The 20,125-nt window shown below is 52.3% G+C and overlaps 1 protein-coding gene and 1 pseudogene across 2 annotated transcripts in view; one reads left to right on the top strand and one right to left on the bottom strand.

The window, feature by feature from the left end:
- ACAN (aggrecan) overlaps nucleotides 1-19,613 on the bottom strand; it is a 47,493-nt gene extending 27,880 nt beyond the window's left edge. For both annotated transcript variants that reach the window (XM_039858210.1, XM_039858211.1), the window contains exons 1-2: nucleotides 19,242-19,613; nucleotides 584-660 (exon numbers count right to left, since the gene is read on the bottom strand). In XM_039858210.1, coding sequence (XP_039714144.1) covers nucleotides 584-653 — 70 coding nt within the window. In that variant the 5' untranslated portion in view covers nucleotides 654-660; nucleotides 19,242-19,613. The remainder of the gene's footprint in view (nucleotides 1-583; nucleotides 661-19,241) is intronic.
- LOC120599449 (uncharacterized) lies at nucleotides 6,357-6,475 on the top strand (annotated as a pseudogene).
- Nucleotides 19,614-20,125: the final 512 nt, after the last annotated feature.

Here is a 20,125-nt window from a genome sequence, read left to right as displayed (position 1 = left end):
TTTGAGTGAGATACATCCTATTTTGGAGTGAGCCCGTCCTGGGGGTTGGTGGAGAGTTCGTTCATTTGTCTCAGGAATTGATCAGAAATCTGTCTGGTGCCTGCCACATGTAAGAGGCCAGGTGCGGGGACTTCCTGAGGATGGTTTGTCAAGGAAGACAAAGATCTGTGTGATTTGTTGGGGCTTCTTTCTGACTCTTTCTCAGGCGACTATCTCTGATGCTCCAGCTTATCTTCCCTCGGCCACTTTTTCTCTTGGTTTATCTATGTCCTGCCCCAACCCCAAGCTCAGTGTGCAGTGGTTCTAGGTGAGATCCATGGAGAGGATGCTGGGAAGGTAGGCGGGCACCTGCCAGGAGCTCCCCCTGTCAGCTATCCATCCTGGAAGACTCCTGCAGGCACGCACGGGAGCTCCCACTGCAGTTATGCTCACCTTTGCCAGAAAAGGGGCAGGGCCAGGAAAAGGCTAGAAAAGGGGGAATTCTATCCCTGGGACTAATAGCACCAGGTTCAGTACCCAGAACCCAGCACCCAGTCCTCAGTGCCAGCTGCATTAATGAGACATGCACAGGGAATGTCCTCACCTGAAACTTCTACTGAGACAGCTGCGGTGATGACCCTCAGAGTCACAAACACCAAGAGTAAAGTGGTCATAGTTCACCTGGAAGAGGGGAGGCAGAGGTGTTATTTGGAGGTTTAGATTTGGTGAGGTCGAGGAGGGTCACGTGACACATAGCACAGGTGATAAACTCCACGTCCGAGGATCTGAAATCACACTGGGATAAAGAGGCTGCATGTGCTTCTCCAAGGATCTTCTCCTCACGAAACCTTCACAGATTTCCCGGTTCAATGACAGGTGTTAGGCGGGAAACGTCCTCCTACCTTTTTAAGGGAATTTCCCATCTTCCACCCAGCGAAGGCTCCATCTTAAAGGATCTCCGTGATGGTTCTCAGAACTTGACTGGGTCACGGGGTGCTCGGGTATTAGGTCAAACATTATCTGAGTGTGTCTGTGAGGGTGTTTTCGGATGAGCTTAAACATTAAAATCTGTAGACTGAGTAAAGCAGATGGCTCTGCTAACTTGGGTGGGCCCCATCCGATCAACTGAAGGCCTCTATAGAACAAAGACTGACTCTCCCTTGAGTGAGAGGTAAATCCTCTTGCCTGGTGACCTTCAAAGTGCCTTTAGACTCAAACTGAATCATCGGCCCTTTCTGGGTCTTGAGCTTGCAAACTCAGGCTGGAACTATACCCTAGCTCTCCTCGGTCTCCAGTTTGCTGAATGCCTCCATAATTGTGTGAGCCAATTCCTTGTAATAAATCTCTTTACACACACAGACACACACACACACTTCCAATTGGTTCTGTCTCTCTGGAGAACCCCCAAGCCCAGAGAAATGACATGAATTACCCGACCGCCCTGATGAAATTTGGATCCGCCGCCAATTTCAAATCCAGGAATCTTGTGTATTTTAGAATGGAGAATGCTCCAAGGTGTCGGGTGAGATTCAGGGGCCTGGCTGGGAAGGATGCTCACCTGGAGACCTCTGACAAGGTTGTGGGATGGACAGATTAATAATTTAGGAGAGAAACAAGAGCCCAGGACCCCTGGAGCCCTCCTACAGGCCCAAACAGTGACTTCATAGGAATCAGAAAACCAAGCCTTCCTTATTGTCATCTGCTAGAAAGCTGTCATGCTAAGTATACCAATCTGTGACAACCACAGCATAAAGGACATTTCCTGCACAATTGGGACCCTGACTCCCAGTGGGCTGGTGCAAGCAGACCCCAAGAAAGCCCAGCCGAATTTATAAGAGATCAAGCAGAGCAGAGGTTCTCAACCTCAGCCACACATTGAAATCACTGGGGCTTCGGTCTGGCCCTCGGGCATTGAAACGGCTCCCCGGAAGGTTCTAACGTGCAGCCAAGATGGAGCAGCACTGGCTAGACACCCGGGACTTGCCCTCTGCGAGGTGCACCCGATGGTATGCATCGGTTGTTCTGCTGGATGGACCTGCATAGGCACCTACCCTGCCCTCCTCTCCAGGCTGCCAATGTGCAGTCTTGGTTTAAGACATGTTTGCATCACAGACACTGCACAGGGAGAGAGGAGGAAGTGTCAGAAGGGAAAGAGGACCCGAGACTGAAGGCAGGAATGCAGCTCTCTGAAGCTGAGAGTATGGGGTGGTGTGGCTCGGGCTTCTCACCTTGGCTCTGTCAGAGTCTGATGGACCAGCAGGTGTCGCTGTTGACATAGTCAGCATCAGGTGGGGCTGGATGGGTCTGGGGATGAGGGGACTCCTGGGGTTCCCATTCTAGGAATGCATGGGGGAGGGGTGGCTGAGGCCCAGGACTCTGGGGACTCTCTTGGGTGACCCTGTTCTGCTGTTCTGAGTGATCTTTCCACCATGATCCTTCATTCATTCCACGTGTCCATGTCACCCTAGAAATGAAGAGGCTACGTGGACACTGCTAGGGGCACAGAGATAAATGCATGAGGCAGGTCTTCGTCACAGCACAGGAAGTCTGAAAAGTCCCAAAGGCCTAAGAAGCAGCCCCTCACTTCTCCTTAGGGATTTTCCTCCTTAGATGCTGCCTTCAAAAAAAAAAAAAAAAAAAAAAAATTCTCCGGGGCTCCGAGTTTTGGCACTGTGAGGGGTCACTGAGCTGTGGCGCTCTCATTCAGCCGAGTGTGACCACTCACGGCCAGGAAATAGTCCCCCGGAGGCTCGAAGGGTAAGGTGTCCCCTCCACTCTGGGGAGGGGGCTAGACTTGTGGGCTCCTCTCTTCCCAGAGGCTCAGGGATTTCATGTCCAGACACAAGGCCGGCCTGTTCCTCTTCCCTTCACTGGGAAGTTTGTGTATGTTTTCGGAGTTGTGTTTCTCTCCTCACTCTGAACAAGCCCGACATTGTCCCGGATGCTGTGGTCCTCTGTGGGGCTTGGACCAGCTCTGTTTTTCTCCGTGGCCTCGACCAGAAATGAAAAAGTGAAGGATTTGGGTGGCCAGGAGGAGGAGAGGGTGGGGCCGGGGAGGGCTTTGGCGTGGAGTGAGGCAGAGAAACCCATTTTATTTCTTCTTTTTAAAAGACAAACTTCGGGATAGAAATATGGCAATAAATATGCCCTTGTGTTTGTGTTTTCTTAGCTGTAAAGAAAATAGGGAGAAATTCCATTCTGTCTGGGTTCCAAGTGTCTCCGGGACTCACTGAGTCTTTTATGGGAGGAGATGGACTTTGCTAGCCCTGGAAACAGGGAGGCCTTTCTCCGTGGGAGCAAAGTGAGGTGGTGGTGGGAGGACTGTGTGCCTGGGGCAGAGGAAGGGGAAAGGGAGCACCTGAAATGCAGGGAAAGAAGGGTTTGGGGGAGCAGGAAGTAGATGCTGCCGGGTAAAACCGTGTGTGTAATGTGTGTGTGTGTGTAACAATAGAGAGAGAGAAGAGAAGAGAAAATGGCGTGCTACCCCATAACAGTTGGGGACAGGGAAACCCTTCACCTTCTCAACAGCTAGACTCTGTCCCATAGTTGCCAACATGCCCGGGGCCTTGGCCTTTATCTCATCAAATTATCAAATTATAGAATTGAATGGGCGGCTCACCGGCTTGCCTTGAATTCCTCAAGTGCAATGGAGACCCCCAGACCTGGGTCCTGGTCCTGGCTTGGCCACCTACTCTCCACTTCCCTCCTCTCCCTCCCCTCCCCTCTCCTCTCTGTTTTTGATTCTGTCCTGAAAGCAGTAAGAGGTTCCATGACACCAAATAAACCAGTTCTGAGGTTTTCCCCAAGATAAAGTTGAACAGCTCCAGCTTCTTCAGTGTTTATCCAAATACAGAAGAAAAAAGCAGTGGCTGTCATTTTTGATGGCAAATCTGACCCTTGCAGGCTGACGGAGTGAAGGCACATGTAGATGGGGACTCTGAGGGGCTGGACTCTAGGATGACCGGCTATCCGCTCCCAAAAGCACCCACTCTGACCCAAGGGAAGGCTGGGGTCCCTCTGAGGGGTCCGAGAGCAGGACACCTGCTGTTTTAATAATACAGGACCCACCCCCATGGCTGTTTAAAGACTGATAGAGTTACTGTGCCAGTCTGGCCCCCTTCCTGAGGGTAGGGACTGTGTCTCAGACTCTGTCCCCAGCACAGGGTCTAGCACTCAGCAGGCATCCATCATTAGTCTCCCTGCTCCCTGGTGTCAGGCCTGGGTGAGCCTCTCTGAAGGCAGGAACTAGAAGACAGTTTAGTGGTTTGTAGGATGGCTCCTTGTCCTGGGATAAGGGCTAAACTAGATGACTTTCCACAAAGAATGAAATTGCCTTCATTTCAAAAACAATGTCACCACACTACCAAATATTTGGGAAATAGAGAAAACCAACCACCATAATCGTCGATTCCAACCCAATCATTATTTGCATTTTGATAGTTTTCCTTCTAGTCTTTTACCTATGGCATCTACTTGTATTTTATGGATTTGTCATCTTTTCGTGTCCTGTTTACTTTTTCCATGCAACACAGTAGATCGAATGACTCTTTTTTTGTTCCTTCAGAACTGATGACTATGGGGGTTTACAGTCATGACCTCCCTGCCAGGGGTCCTGTCCACTTGGCCAAGGCAGGTGGTATCTAGCCTGTGATCAAGTGAAAGGTGCTCATTCCTTCACAAGGTGGCCGGTGCCATGGCTGGGCAGCTCTGATTGTGCCCAAGATCTTCCAAGATGGAGTCAAAATGACCCACTCCCATAATAATCTCCACCCATGACTTCTGTCCTCAGGGACCACATTCAACATGTCCACTCCTCTTTCATGATATTCACTACAGACCTTCAGGGGTCCAAGCTGCTCTCCTATCTGCTGTTCTCCCATGAAGCCATTCCCAGTCCCTCTATCTCTTCCTCATGGGAGCTTCCAGACTCTCTCTCCTCCCTGGAGCCACAGAAGGTCAGAGCTCCGATAGACTTGAGCGACTATCAAGTACAACTCTTTTATTCTACAAGCGAGGAAACTGAGGCCCGAAGAGGTTAAATGACTTGCTCAAGGCCACACAGTATGTTGGAGATGGAACCAAAACCTGGTTCTAGGAGTCTGGCTGTCATAATCCTGTGTTCATGAGATCTACAGGGCAGTGAGTATGTCTGTCCTGTTCCTCAGTCTCCCTGGCCCCCAGCAGAGTGCCCAGCACAGAGAGGGGCAATAGGAAAATGCCTGCTGAGTGAACGAATAAACAAATGGCAAGTCCAAGCACCTGAGAAGTCATTTCCTTCAGTTCCAGGTCTCGGAGGGAAGGTGGTGGTGGTGGTGCCTGGAGGCTCACATTTGTTAAGCACCTATGAAATAGGTGCACAGTCCCTGAGGTAGCTCACTCCCATTTTGCATTCGATAAATCTCAGCTAGAGGTATATTGCTTGCTTGCGATGTGCACGGCTGTACTGATTCGTGCTAGCACGTCAGCATGGCATGTGACTTTGGGAAGGTCACAGTCCATATGTAGCCCAGCAGTCTATATGTGACAAGCAGCACTTTCCCTTCCCAGGTCCCCAGAACCGGAAGTATGCTGGAGCTGGCCTGCAATATACCAGCTCGCCAGAACCCATTTTAAACATCTCTTCCCAACTATTTAGTGACATCACGTTGACAGCTCGAAATTGGTCATAATGGGTGTATTCACACCATGGAAATCAGCAAACACTGAAAATGAGGGCTTCTTTTCCCTCTCCCCTTTTTTGAGAGTGGGCTTACCAGTACACTCCTGGAAATAATTAATAACTAAATTTTTTAAAAAGCCTGGAGGAAGGATCATGGGAACTTCTCTTTGTCTCTTGAAGTCTCATTCTCCATGCACCGTGCTGTCCTGCATGAGTCCTGGGGGTTAGTAAAGCTGACCTTGCAACCAAGGCCAGTATGCTAGCCTTCGGGCAGGGCACAGCCCTGTTTGTCTCCATGTCACAGTCTCGGGCCCAGCTTGATCCTGCCACTTCAGTGCAGGCTCGGCCAACGTTTGCACGATAGTGAACTTTGTGCCCCCGCTGCCCTGACCCCACATGGCTCCTGTGTCCTCCAGGACGCATCACCAGGCCCTGCCCCTTGGTTCTGCTCTCTCAGCTGTGACTGCTTTATAGCCACTTGAGCACTTACATTTTCTATTGTTTTACAAAGGCTAGTTTTGCTTCATCACACGGTCTGTGACCTCCTTAAGTCTGAAAGTCAAGGCTTAAATAAAAAATAAATAAATAAATAAATAAATCCTGGTGTTAACTCGCACATTGCCTGGAACAACAAAAAAAATGGTATCCGACACCTTCTTGTTGGATGAATGGGCGGAATTTGGAATTTGGTAGACTGGTTGACCAGCAAGATTCGCCAGTCTACAGCCATGCCACCCTGAATGTGCCCAATCTCATCTGATCTCGGAAGCTAATCAGGGTCGAGCCCAGTTAGTACGTGGATGGAAGACCACTTTGGAATACCAGGTACTGTAGGAGTTAAAAAAAAAAATGCCAGTAACCAAGTGGCTATGTGTCCGTGACTTGAGTCTGGTGCGGGCGAGGGGATTAGAAAGGCCCAAGGTCACCCATTCCTCTAGCCATCGGCCCCCAGCACATCATTTCTGTTCAGGCTAATTTCCCAGCAGTCTCTCTTTTCTTGTCATTCATTGCCGAGGCCCATGCTTCATCTGTGCACGAAAGCGGTGGCATATGCACTTGAGGTTGGGATTTTAAATCCAGCATAGAGAAAGGTACACGGATCTCACACCAAGGACACAGCTGGCCAGAGTAACCTCCAACTGCAGCTACTAATTCTCCACATGCTCTAAGCAGATGGGGTGAGGTGGTATGGCAAGGCGGAGCCAGGAAGCTGATTCCAGTCTTATCTCTGTCCTAACTCACGGGGGAACCTCGGTTTACCCATCTGTTAACTGGTATAAACACAAGCTTCGCCCTAGGAAAACTGTAAAGGTAATTTTTTTGTGAATGAGAATACTTTTTTGTATTTCTTTCTCTTTCTCTTCTCTCTTCCTCCTCTTCCTTATTCTCTCTCTCTGTATGTGTGTCTTTTTCCATGTAGTCGATTTCCTTACTCATCTTTTATTACTTGCTCCTAGATCTTACTTAAATGCTGTCCTGCGTGGGTGGTCATTTGATCCGCATTGATAGCAAGCAATGGGCAACCCACACCCCCCCACCTCGGTTAACCTAGGGCTCACTTCTGCATTCGTCCCCAAGTCTAGGTGGACACAGGATGTGAGTTCCAATAAACCTGTGGACTGTAAAGTAAGATCCTAATGCTGCCACTGCCCTCTCCAATGACACAAGGCTTGTCACTCTCAGAGTGTCTCTATTGTCACTGAGTGAAGACAGCCATCCCCTCTCTACCCTTAGGCAACCGTGAGCAGCTCACAGCCAGAATAAATTTATACAGTGGTTTCATGGACCAGGAGTGAGGCAGGAAGGGCCAAGAGGGGGAGTGGTGGGTGACTCCAGAGACAGCATCTAGGGACAAAATAGAACTCAGAGCCATGCTGGCACTTGAGGAAGACTATATATCCAAGGAGCTGGGAGTAAGGCTGAGTCTAGGAGCCGGGAAGAAAGGCTGGCCATGGGTGGTGCTTCCCACGGGTGGGGTGGCTGCAGCCATCCCTGGTTCCCAGCGTACACCTGGACAAGGATGGGCACCTGGCAGAAGAATTCAGATCATTACCACCAGCCTTTCTACCTCTCCTTACTCTCAAATTCCCAGTAAAATCAGTTTAAACTGGAGAGGTATATGGCATGATGAATGGCTCCTGAGTCACCCACCAGGGACATTAGCTTTGCCCTGTTCTCTTTGTGGAAAAAAACCTGGCGCTTGGGTTCTGCCCCTTCCTATTCTCAGCCTTCCGTTCCAGCCCGGGAACTTGGAGGTTTTCTCGCATTAATTTCAGACGTTGTGTAAATATCAGACATGGGATTTTAGAAAGGCGTGTCTTTCAGCCCAAACTTTCCATCAGGCCCAAGTGCCTTTCTTGCGGCAGAGATCTTGGGCCAAGAGCTGAGCTCCTTCTACTCGGCGCTGACTGCCAACCTGGCAGGACAGAGAGCTCCCTCCTGCAGGAATTTGGGAAGGGGCTAGGGGACCCAGTGTGAACCCTCAGTGGCCTCTCTGGGTGGGAATTGAGCCCAGGTTTCAAAACTGGTCTTTGGTAAAGGAGCTGAGGGTCCTGGTGGATACGCCCACTTGCCACGAAGGGCCATCAGGTGTTTGGGGTTACAGCCGAATTCCTGGACAAAGTGGAGGGCCAAGTGCCTGGGATGCAGCTGAGAGGAAACAAGGGGTGACTGGCCCAATCCCTAAAGCTTTTTGGGCAGATTCTCAGGTTCTTGGAGTTTAGTCGGGGCCAGTCAAGAGTTAGAAAGAAGATGGGTTATTTGGAGTCAAACTTCATTCTTTAACCTAGTTTGCATGCCCCGGTTCCACGTGTGGGAAAGACGTCACAGAGAACATTCACGTAGCTCCTTTTGGGTCCTGCTTCTCTCTGAGAGCCAATAGGAGCTGTGAATCCAGATTCTAGAGGTTAACCTTTAGACCTTTATTTGCCCAGGGCCTGGGGCCATGCTGGATAGTTTATGCTAACAGTGCAATTTATGGTGGGAGTCTCGGGCCATGTGGTATCCACTTAACCTCCGAAGGCATTAAAGACTGAGGTCGGCCATGTCTACCTGACCAACCCTCAGTGAAAACCCTGGACAGCAGGGCTCAGGCGAGCTTTCCAGTTGGCGATACTCTGTGTGTATTGTAACATGTCGTTGCTGAGAGAAGTATGCGCTATCCACATGCCTCCCTCAGGACAGCAGAACTGGATGGAGGCTGAGCCTGGTACTTCTTGCCCTATGTACCTGTTCCCTTTGCAGATTTTGAGCTATACCCCTTTGCTGTAATAAACTGTAACTGCAAGTGTAACAGCTTTGCTGAGTTCTGAGAGTCCTACGAATTACGGAGCCAGAGGGTGGTTTCGTAGACCTCCTGAAATGGCACCTTCCCTGCTCTGTTAGGTGAGCTTGCCCAGTGTTGGCTCAGTGCACAGTGGACAAGACCTCGTCATCCCATGGCCACCCTCCAGTGACACTGCTTTCCCTTCGTAGGGCATGTGATCTGAAGAGCAGAGCGTTCTTTTTTTGGACCTAACGGGGAAGGAATAATTGCTTCTTGTCTGGAGAAGTTCGAAGCACTTCTTGGCTTTCTTCCCTCCCCGCTCCTTTCCTCTGTCCAACTCCCACCGCGTGGAAAATTCTGCAGTAGGCCATGTGGAGGATCCAAGATGCACCCATGTGAATCTACCCCTGGGGCTCACTGCGTGGGACAGGAGATGAGATGTGTGAATAAATCCTACAATACAAGAAGGAGCGCCTCTCTCAATGAGAGGGTTCCGGGAGCCAAGAGGATGCAGAAATCGCTCCTGTTTGAGGCACATGGGAGAGCTCTGAAGAATAGGTGGCATTTGACCTGAGCCTTGACAGACGGGGGCACTATGGGCATGGAGAGGCAGAGAAAGGGCATTCTAGGAGAAAGGGATCGCATGAACAAAGGCATGGAGAGAGGAGTAGATCCAATTGGTGTAGGATCCGATAAGCTAGAAACCAAGCTGGGCCAGATTCTGAAGCACCTCCATGATTAGGCTAACGAGTCTGACTGCATTCTGAAGCTGATGGGATGGCTATCGGTACCAAGGAATGACCTAATCTGAGGTGTGTGTCAGGATGAAACCACAGTCTCCACCACTATGGCCGCTGGCTCGCTCCTCCTCCACAAAGTCCTCCTGGTGCCCCATCCTGACTGAGTCCACCCCCCTCCATCAAAGCAGGAATACACAATGTCTGTAGCATTTGTCTGCCTCTGCAAAGAGATCGTGCTTGCCGGGGCATGCATCGGCTTCTTCATCCCTGGGTCTCCCTCATCCGTGAGCACCTATCGTATTACTTCTTACCCAAATTGCCATGTATGGAAGGTCAACCCCAAGCCAGCACAGTACCCAATGGCAGTTTGAACAAATGCATCATCCCACTCGATGCTCACCATCAGGCTGGGAGCGGGGCGCTGTTACTAGTCCCAGTTCAGAACAGAGGAGACAGAGGCTCAGAGGGGGTAAATAACTTACTGTGAATCCCACAGCCGGGGGTGGCAGGGCCAGAATTTAAACTTAAGTTGGTCTGACTTCAAAAACAGTGTTCCCACCCAGTTCCCCGTTTCCCACACACACGCTGGGAACGGGGGGGCTAAGTGCTGAGGATGGAGCCTGTCAGGAGTTCTCGTCACCCAAAGGCTTTTGATAATCGGTGGCCCCAGCTTTAAAGCGTAGATTCAATTAATAGACATTTGTTGGGTGCCTGCTACAGAAGGAGCCTGCTACAGGGATTAGGTTCAAAGTCTGCCTCAAAGCACCAAGGAAGCTTGAGGCTGTAGAATAAGGCCGAAACCCTCCTTCTAGTCAGAGTTTCTTTAATGACATTATCCTCACAAGAATGCTACCTTTCCTTCTTTTTAATAGATTATTTTTTAATTGTGGTAAAATACGCATAACATAAACTTTGCCATCTTAACCCATCTCTGGTTAGCGTAAAGAACTGACCTATGGGAGAATACATCATTTATTTAATTTGTCTCCCCTGATGAAACTTCCTTTACCTCTCACTGGTCTAAAACATAGTAGCAAGTCATTAAAGGGTATTAAGGATTGGATTGTGTCCCCTGCAAAAAAATATGTGTTAAAGCCCTAACCCCTGGTACCTGTGAATGTGATCCTATCAGGAAATAGGGTTTTTGCAGATGAAATCAAGTTAAGGCGAAGTCATTAGGATGGGTCCTTAACCCTATGTGACATGCGTCCTTATAAGAGGGGAAGACAGCCATGTGAAGACACAGACACACAGGGAGAATGACAAGTGATGATGGAGGCAGAGCTCAGAGCTGACAGCCAAGGATGCCAAAGAGCGACAGCCACTACCAGGAACTAGGAAGAGGTGAGCGATAGAACCAGAGGCTCCAAACGTGGCAGAACCTAAAAATACAAGTTCGTTCCTAAAAGCAGCTGCTTCCCAACAACGTCCGAGTGAATCATCATGAACTACTAAGGGAAGCTGGGAAGAGGGGGCGGTTGGCATAGGGAGAGTTGGCATATTCCTCTCCTTAGCTGCGTCACCAGAGCCTCCCATTGATGACAGAATATGAGCCGGCTCTGGGTGGTGGCCACTCTCACTGTGTAGAGTCCTTGAGCCATGGCCAGGTGAGACGTGACTGCTGAGGTGGCCAGGATAGGTGGGGACTGTTCCTAGACAACTGCCCAGCTCAGTAGACAGAGCACTGGGAGTTGGGAAATTGAGTTCTAGTTCTAGCTCTGAAACCATCCAGTGTTACATCCCATGGCAGGACATATTCTTAGGTTTCGGTTTTCTCATTTATGACAAGAGCAGAATGAACCCTATCAGTGGCTTTCAAAAGACATAAGATTGGAATTATTCTGATAGGATCTGGCACAGGGACCCCCAAAATCACTTCTCCTCTTGACTCATCACTGTGGTCCCTGTGGGATGTCATGGACCGCCCCCTACCCCCTTCTCAATTCTTTGGATCATGGTTCAAAAAGCACTAGACTGAAGCTATTTGTCTGGTCAGCAGACTTTTACTGAGCACCAACTGTGCACTAAGCATTTTCTAGGTTTTAGAGATAGGAGGTGATCAAGACAGGGCTCCTGTCCCATGCAGCTTTTGTTCTTGATGGGGCCTGGGAGGGGGCAGCCACCACCACCAAGGTAACCAACCAACCAGAGTCTTTCGGACGGTGATGAGCTACAAAGAAAATGCAACGAAGGGCTGCTGGGGTGTGGGGGTGGGGGTGTTTATTTTCTTTAAGTTGGGTGGTCAAGAAAGGCCCCATGTAGGAGGTGACATTTGGACCATAATGATTCAGCCATGCAAAGCTGCGTAGGAAGAGCATCCAGACAGGGGAGGCCCCAAGGTGGTAATGAAGTGAAAAGCCAGTAGCTGAGGCGCGTGAGTGAGGGAGGGTAGACCAGGGGACCGGGCTTCATTCTAAGTGTACAGGACCACATCTCCGAGGTCTGCAGAGAGCCTCTGCAATCCCCAGGGGGCTGAGGAGGGACATGCAAATAACCTTCAGGGATTGCTGCATATTCTAAGGGCAGTGACCAAGGACAGTGGGACTAGTTACCTTTTTCCAGCCACTGAGCGGTGCCAGAGCCTCATCTGGAGTACACGAGTCTTACTGACCCTTGTGGGTTAACCCCGGAGCCTCGGAGGCGGCACCGTGGAGCTCCCAGAGAGGAGAGCAGAAGGGAGGGCCGAAGTAGGCAGAGACAGCCGCTCGGAGCCAATGCGAGGACCTTCCTTAGTTAACAAGGCCGTCCCCACCCCCAACCCCAGCCCTACACAGCACTCCTCTCCCTCAGAAATGGGTAGGCAGACAATCTAAGCAATCAGGTTCCCCACAGCATGGGACCTGCTCTGCTAAAACATGAACATAGCAAGTGACGGCAGAAGCCACTGCAGGCTAGGTTGAGGAAGGGAGTGGGAACCCCAGAATGAGGCTGTCTCAAGTGGAGTTGGCGGCCCAGGGAAGAAATGAAGAAGCCCCCTAGGTGGGCTGTGTGGGCCTGGGGTGGGTGGGTGGGGGGGTCACCCAGGGATGGAGTGGTGAGGATAGGGGACAGAGACAAGCATGTAGACAGCTCTGCTCGGCTCCAAAGGGCGCCTTCACCTGGGGGGTGCTGTTCATAGAGACCTCTGCCGAGCACCAACTCTCCAGGAGACTGATGTCCCTGGAAGTCGCACAGCTAGGAGAGTACACGATTAGGCCCTGGCCCACTGCAGGGGGTGGGGGGGTATGTGTGTATGGGATACACAGCCAGGCCTGGAGAGAGAACTTATCCAGAGGTAGGACTCAGCCCCAGTAAACTACACTGAGCGCCCTCCCTCCCTCCCCGACTTTTACTTTTTAATCCAGGAAACGATGGAACTAAAATGAGCATCCGGCAGGCCAATCTGTAAAAGGAAGGTGGCAGGTAGGAGTGGAAAAGGAGAGGTCCGGCCCAGCCCCGCACTAGGGTGGAGAGGGCTTACTGAGTCAGTGACCACGTTGGAGATTTGGGGTCTTAAGCCCTGCCTGGTGGGAGTCTCCTCTTCTCTGAACTGCCCATGGGCCCTGGTATGGAGCCTCATTCTTGCTGAGGGATCAGACCTGGCTGATCGCCTAGACCAGAATCTCTACAGACTTGGGGAGTCCCTCAGTCTGCTCTAGGAAAGCAAAGTTCCCTGGTCAAATTCGATGTGAGAAAACTGGAGATTTCCAACGTCCATCAGTATACTGAGGCGTCCTGTGGGAAAGGGCCCATTTTATTCTGCTTAACCCTTGGGAATAAGTCCCTTCTTACCTGCAAGGCCTATGCACCTTGTCTGGAAGGAATGTTCTGTGGCACCCACTTTGGGGAACCTTGGCTTAACTTTATCTGCCTCTCGGGATAAGTGTTACTTTAATCTAGGGTCAAGGACAACTACGTTAAGGAAGCGGGGCGCCTGTCTCAGGCAGGAGAGAGGACAGAGGGAAGCTGGCCTTAACCTTGTCACTCCCTGAAAAGACAAACTGAGGGGAGTGGCTGTAGTTTTGCCTGTAGGGAAAAGCAGGCAAGTGACCTCCAGAGGCCAGGCTAGAAGGCGGGGCTTAGGACCAATTGCATCTAGAGAACAGTTTGGGGCTTTAAATTGGGGGTTCAGAAACTAGGCTGCATTGCAATCACCTGCGGTGATTTCGAAAAACACGGATTCCTACCTTGGTCCCCACCCAAGCACCCTAGGGCGGAGGGGCACATCAGGGCTCAGACATCCCTGTTTTTCAAAATCTCCTCAAATGCTTCTGGATCTAGGGACCAAAGACCTCCAATGATGGCCTCCAGGCCCCTATTTTAGCTGACAAACATCTACTATATCCCTGAGTCATCCTAAAATCCAGGTGTTCCCCTGAGCCATCTGGATATCATGTCAAAGTGAGGGGGTTTGTGAGGGGTAGGAAGGGAGCACCTGGTCAGGGAGGGGAGTATGAGGGGGAAGGTCAGGCCACGGTCCAGGCTTTGCTGGGGAAAATGGCCCCATGTATGACCTAGGGTGGAGGCTGGGACAAGGAAGCCCAAGTTTTCTGAGGGAGATGGGATGCTGGCTTCTCCCTTGCCTTGGGCAGTTAGCTCCCTTATAAAGGGCTTTCTTCTCTAAAGAAGCCCGGCAACCAGCAAAGGCCTTGGAGGGACAGGTGAGGTGGCCCAAGGGTGGACAAAGGTGGCCCCAGGACAAAATCTGTCCACAGTTGGGTTCTGATGAGATGGCACAGTAGTTTGGTGATCGGTGCCTTTTACTGGTCTGAATATGTGACATAGGGGGAGGAGTTTTAGCAGTCCCCGTTGAAACTGTTTCTTTGCCAAAAGCAGACACTCCCCACATCCGCCAGTCCAAGAGCCCACCTCTCTCTGGGACTGTCTTTCATCTGCATAATAAGGGAGGTAGGTGATTTCTCTGTCTCCTAGGACCCTTTCTGATCTAATGCTTCAGGATTCTAAGGAGGCTCAGGGAAGCTTGATGATTCCCCACATCTACCCCTTTAGCTAGTGGCTTTCAGTTAAGCCTTAATTTACTGTGACTTCAACTCCATGCGGTGGAACTACATGCCCCATTGGACAGATAGGAAAATGAAGGTATTCAGTGATGTGCCTGCATGAGATAAGTCTCTGGGTTCCTGATCCTGATTTGGCCCTCTTTTCAGAAGCTTGGTCTTCCTCAGTTCTGATGTCCCATCGGCACCTCCCACTGGCCATGGGATCCTGCCTTGGGGCTGTCACAGCTTAATTGCTGTATCTGAAGTGACCTCTAGAGAGCGCTGTCTCCTGGTGCTATAACTGGACCCAGGACCTTGGGGGACCCAGAGGTCCTGGCTTCTTCTGGTTTGCTTGGGATGAGGAGTGGCTCCTTCAAAGTGGAGGACCGCCCACCTGGGTTTTGTGGCTACTCTCCTTGTCAACAATTAAAAGGAATTTATAGTGCGATGGTCCATTCATTTGCTCATTCACTCATTCATTCATTCGACCAGCCTGGCTCTGTGTGTCATGCCCTGGATTAGGTACAGCGCACACCAGATACCAAAGGTTCCTGCTTAGGCTCCACAAGACACCTTCCCGGACAGTAATTTCTCACTGGATCTTGACCTGTGAAGGCAGGCCTTAGCATCTCCACCTTACAGATAAGGAACCCAAGGCTCAGAGAGGTGAAGCAATTTTCTCATGTCGCACAGCAGTCAGTGCCCAGTTCCTACGGCTCCAAGTCCAGTGCTCATCTCATTGCAGACCTTATAGGATGTACAGAGCAAACCCTTCCCCAGTCTTCTCACCCCTTGCTGGGAGCCGTGTGTAGGGGGAGATGCTGACCGGCACGGCCCTCTTCCCCGAGCAGATGGCATTACTGTGGCAACTGTGTGCCAAACGGGAACATTCTTTGGCCTTTTGATCACATGTCCACACCTGCCGATGCTATAATTTTCCAGCAAGTGACCTTTAAAAGCCTCAAAGATAATAATAACAGCTGCTATTTTATTGCAGGCCTACTTCGTGCCAGGTCTTCATTTGCTTTACCTTGAACTCTCTCAATCATCCCACAAGCCCCCTCTCCCAGATGCAGAAACCGAGGCTCAGAGAAGTTAAGTGACTTGCCCAAGAGCTCACAGTTGAGATTTTAACCTAGATTTCGGCCACCAAAGTCCAAGTTCTTTCTACTTGACAATGCTGGTCTTAGCCTTTTTATTCTTTTCTTTTGTCATCCGCCCTTCACTGCCTGCCAAACTCTCCCTCCTTCCTCCCCACCCCTAGTCTTTCTGCTGCTGCACACAGTTGGGCACGGCCTGGCTCAATGACTAAATGGTCTGGAGCAGGGTTTCTCAGTCTTGGCACTATTGATATTTTGGGCTAAATAATTCTCTACTGTTTGGGGGAAGGTCCTGCACATTGTAAGTACTCAGCAGTCCCCCTGATCTCTACCCATCAGATGCCAGTGGTATCACCCCGCTGCCATGGTGACAATAAAAAAATATCTCTGGACATGGCCAAATGTTCCCTGGGGGGCAAAATAGCCCCCCAGTTGAGAATCACTGTATAGAAATGAGAGGTCAGGGTCAAGTTGGTTACAGCCTGTCTTTCCCAGGAGACCGTGAGCAGCGGAAGGGCAGGAAAAGTGAATTGTTTTATTCACTGTGTGTTATGTAGCAAGCGCTTCTAAAAGAATGAGCGAATGAATGAATGAACAAATGAATGGTTTCTGTGGACATGGTATGTTTCGGGACAAGGGTCTAAAGGTCTAGGTTCCCGTCCAGATCCTCACTGACTTGCTCTGGGCTGGGCTGGGGCATGCACCTTCTCCTCTCTGGGCCTCGGTCCCGTTTGCGATCTCTGAACTGAGGGTCATCAGAGGTCCTGAAGACCCCAGACATCTGTGGTCTGGGAACAGCCATGTCCACCTCAGAGGCCCCGAGTCTAGGGCTGAGGATAGGCTGTCTCTCAGGCTGGACATGGCAGACATGCTCAATCCTGAGTTTCTCTTTCTTACTCCTCAAGTCAAGTCAGTTACAGAGGGACAGGCAAGTGCCCTCTCTACCCTCCCTGAAGCAACCCTATGCAGGAGAGGTGGCTTCTTTTTTGGGTGTGTGTCTTAAAAGGAAAACATGTAACCTCAAAGGTAACCAAATATCCAAATCATGATGGCCAGCATCACACAGCCCAAATCCACCTATTCATAAGTTTAACAAAAAGCTTCTTTAGGATACACTGTAAGGCCATTGAGAGGGAGAAAAGTCACCTCTCACAGGCCCAGGCCAGCCCGCAGGGCCCGCCCTTCCAGCAAGCTTACACACACACACACACACACACACACACACACACACATCTCTCTCTCTCTCTCTCTCTCTCTCTCACCTCTCTCTTCTCTCTCTCTTACAAGGAGAACACAGGTTTTAAAAGTGACTGTTTCCGTTCTTGCCCTGGATTCAACTTTTGAAAAAAGGAACCGTTTTACCATTTTCTCTACAAACTCCCCTTCTCTCTGGTCTTCCCCTTGCCTCACTTCTGCTCCCCATATCTAACACCCCCCAGACCCCCCCACTCTGCAATCTTGACTCATCTCCCACAGTGCCTAGGGGCCCAGACTCCCTTGTAGGGATGGGGTGTCCTGTAGGGTCTGGGGGATGGAGAGCAGCCAGCCCCAGGGGACATAGCCTCTGATTTGCCCCACCGGACAGGGCTTCCCTAAAGAAGGACAGCAGTGAAGTTCACTTCAGGGCCCCAGGCATGGCAAAGAGGACAGTCTGTGACAGCGGGCGAGGTCCATCCCTGTTTCCTAGATGGGTTTGTACCCATAGCCCCCTTTCCCAGGGCTGCCCGTTGGCCTCGACCCCTCTCTCCTGCTCCACTCGCAGGCAGGCCTGTCCTCTAAGCCTTGCTTCTTCCCTGACTCTTGGTCTCCCTCCAACTCGCCTTTCACTCCCAAGACAGGTAAGGGCCCAGTGCAGGTGTTAGTACAGGTACAGGAAGGATGCGCCAGTGCCTGCCACCTGGAGCCATGAGGCAAGAATTTCTCAGAGACAGAAACATTATTGGGATCATAGTGTTTCAAACTTTTTTGACCACAAACCTCAGTAAGAAACACATTATACAATATCAAATTTGTATATGTTTGTGTATATAGTTTGCATGTTTCATATTAGAAACATTCTCTCTCCTCTGGATCCACCACTCACACCCCCAGCCCTCAACAAGCCTTTGGATTTCTTCCTCCATTGCCCATCCATTCCTGGGCAGTCTCTTCCCCGGCTCAGTGATTCACAGGCCAACACTCCAACATGGGTCTTCACAGCACCTCCTCAAACGCCTTGCCCAGGGGCGCAGGAAACCTGATTCCCCTTCTCTTTGGCAACCCAGACGCAAGGAAGAGAGACAAATTTTGAGCCCAGACTTCTGGACTCTTGAATCAGGACTGCCCCTAAGTCACAAGGTGACCATTAGGAAGTCATAACACCTGGGTTCACTTTCCCTCATCATGAGATGAAATGGGTGTGTTGCCAAGGTCCGGGGTCCCTCACACTGTCAGATGCCACCCATTGCAGTATCCAGGGCCAGAAATCTCACACACTAAACCAATTCAACTTTGCATCTTCCTTCTTTTCCTCCTGGCAACCACCTACACACAACTGGATTCTAGGCATCAATCAAAATGCAGGGACCTGGGCTGAGCTCCTCAGTGGTGAAACCCTAGGAGAATCCCATCAGAATCCTTCTCACGACTGCTTGACGGAGGATGGTGGAAAACTTTGAGTTGGCTCCTGTCTCCCAACAGGAGACAAACCCACCTCCACAGTTTGCTCTGGCTTTGAATGTGGGCTGTGTAGACATGTTGACAGCCACCCACCAGACCCCAGGGTTAGAAGGGGTTCCTGCTCCATCATCGATGGCTTCATCTGCAGAAGAACCCAGAGACAGAAAAACTGCCCCGGGGTCATGTGTCCTCCTCTCTTCCCCTCTCCCTTGAGAAATGCTCTTTGTAAGTGGCAGGTTCAGACCCCACTGCTCATGTCCCCCCGGCTCTTCCCCCACGAAGCCCCAAGTCTTCGGCGCCCCGTGGTTCCTGGACCAGGCCAAGTGGCCAAAGAGATGGGACCGAAGGCGTCTCTCGGCCTCTCTTAGGCATCTGCTGTGTACCTGACACAGGGCCCTGGTCGTTTCGCTCATGGCCCAGCCACCCAGACAAGGAGCCCGCTGCCCACTGACAGCTCGCAGGCCGGGGCCGGGCGGCCGGAACAGCGCCTCCCGCTCGCCCGTAGCACCGCGAGATTTGAACCCGCGCTTCGCGGACGCTCAAGCGGCTGCCGCGTAAAGCAGGACGCGGGTCAGACCCCGGCACGCGGCGCACCTGACGCGGCGTGAACGCTCCCTGTCCTCTCTTCCTTAATTTTTTTTTGGGGGGTAGCGGGGGAGCCAGGGGACCGGAGACCCTCCGCACGTGTTCCTTCGCCCCCATTCGCTCTGAGTCTGCAAGAGCCGGAAAGTTTGCTGGACGCCACGGCGCAGCTGCTCATGTCGGGGTCCCCAGCGCACCCCTCCCGAGGGGGAGACGGAGGCAGCGCAGCCACGCGGGCGCCCGGACGAGCCTCTCTCCGAGGGAAGGGGACAGTTTTACCTTGAAGAGGTGCACTTCCTTCTCCAAGAACTTCGGTCCCGTGCACCTGGCGAGGCAGCGGGGGCGTCTGGGCCCGGAAGCCCGGGTCTCGGGGCGCAGCGGGGAGACGCTCTGCGCGGGGGCCGCGCTCCGCTGCTCCCGCCGGCGTCCTGTCCGCGGTTCCCCTCGGGCGGTGGCCGCGGTGGCGGCGGCAGCGGCTGCGTCGCGGAGTCCCGGCGGGCTGAGGGAAGGGACACTGGAAGGTGCCCGGAGTCCCCTGGCACCCGCGTCAGAAGCCGGCCGGCGAGGTGCGGAGAGAGAGAGAGAGAGCGAGACCGTGAGCAGCGCGGCGCGTCCTCAGCTCTGCGAGCCCCTTCAGGAGCGGCGGGGAGGTAGGTGGGCGGGCGGGCGGGCAGGGCGCGCGGTGACACATATACACGGGGCGGGCGGGGAGGGGGCGCGCGCCCAGGGAAACCCCACCCCCGGGGGACCCGGCGAGGGCGGGGCGGGCGGAGGCGTCTGGCGCGCGCTGGACCCCGGCTCCGGGCCGGCGGGCGCGTGGCTGGGGAAGCCGCCCGGCGCGCAGGGCGCGGGAGGAGCGCTCCCGCCGCGGCGCACGCCCGCAGCTCCCGGCCCGCGCGGCAGGCGGGCGGCGCGGGAAGGGCTGAGGGCCCGCGTCTGCAATGCGGTCGGCCGCTCCGCAGTCCGAGGGGCCCCGGGCCCGCCCGCCGGGCCGCACCGGGCTCCTGGGCGTCCCGGGCGGCGTCTGCAGCTGAGGCCGGCAAGACGCTGCCCCCTCCTCGCAGGCCCCTTTTTGGAAGGACTCTCCTGAGGAGCAAGCTAAAGTTTTGCTGATGGGGTGCGCCGGATGGCAGGGGACAGCGGGGAGAGGAGGTTAGGTGGCG

The sequence above is a fragment of the Pteropus medius genome, unplaced genomic scaffold (genome assembly GCF_902729225.1).
Source record: "Pteropus medius unplaced genomic scaffold, Ma_sr-lr_union100, whole genome shotgun sequence".
NCBI classification, from domain to species: domain Eukaryota; kingdom Metazoa; phylum Chordata; class Mammalia; order Chiroptera; family Pteropodidae; genus Pteropus; species Pteropus medius.
Note: the sequence above shows the minus strand (reverse complement) of the source record. Positions and strands in the feature narration are given on the sequence as shown.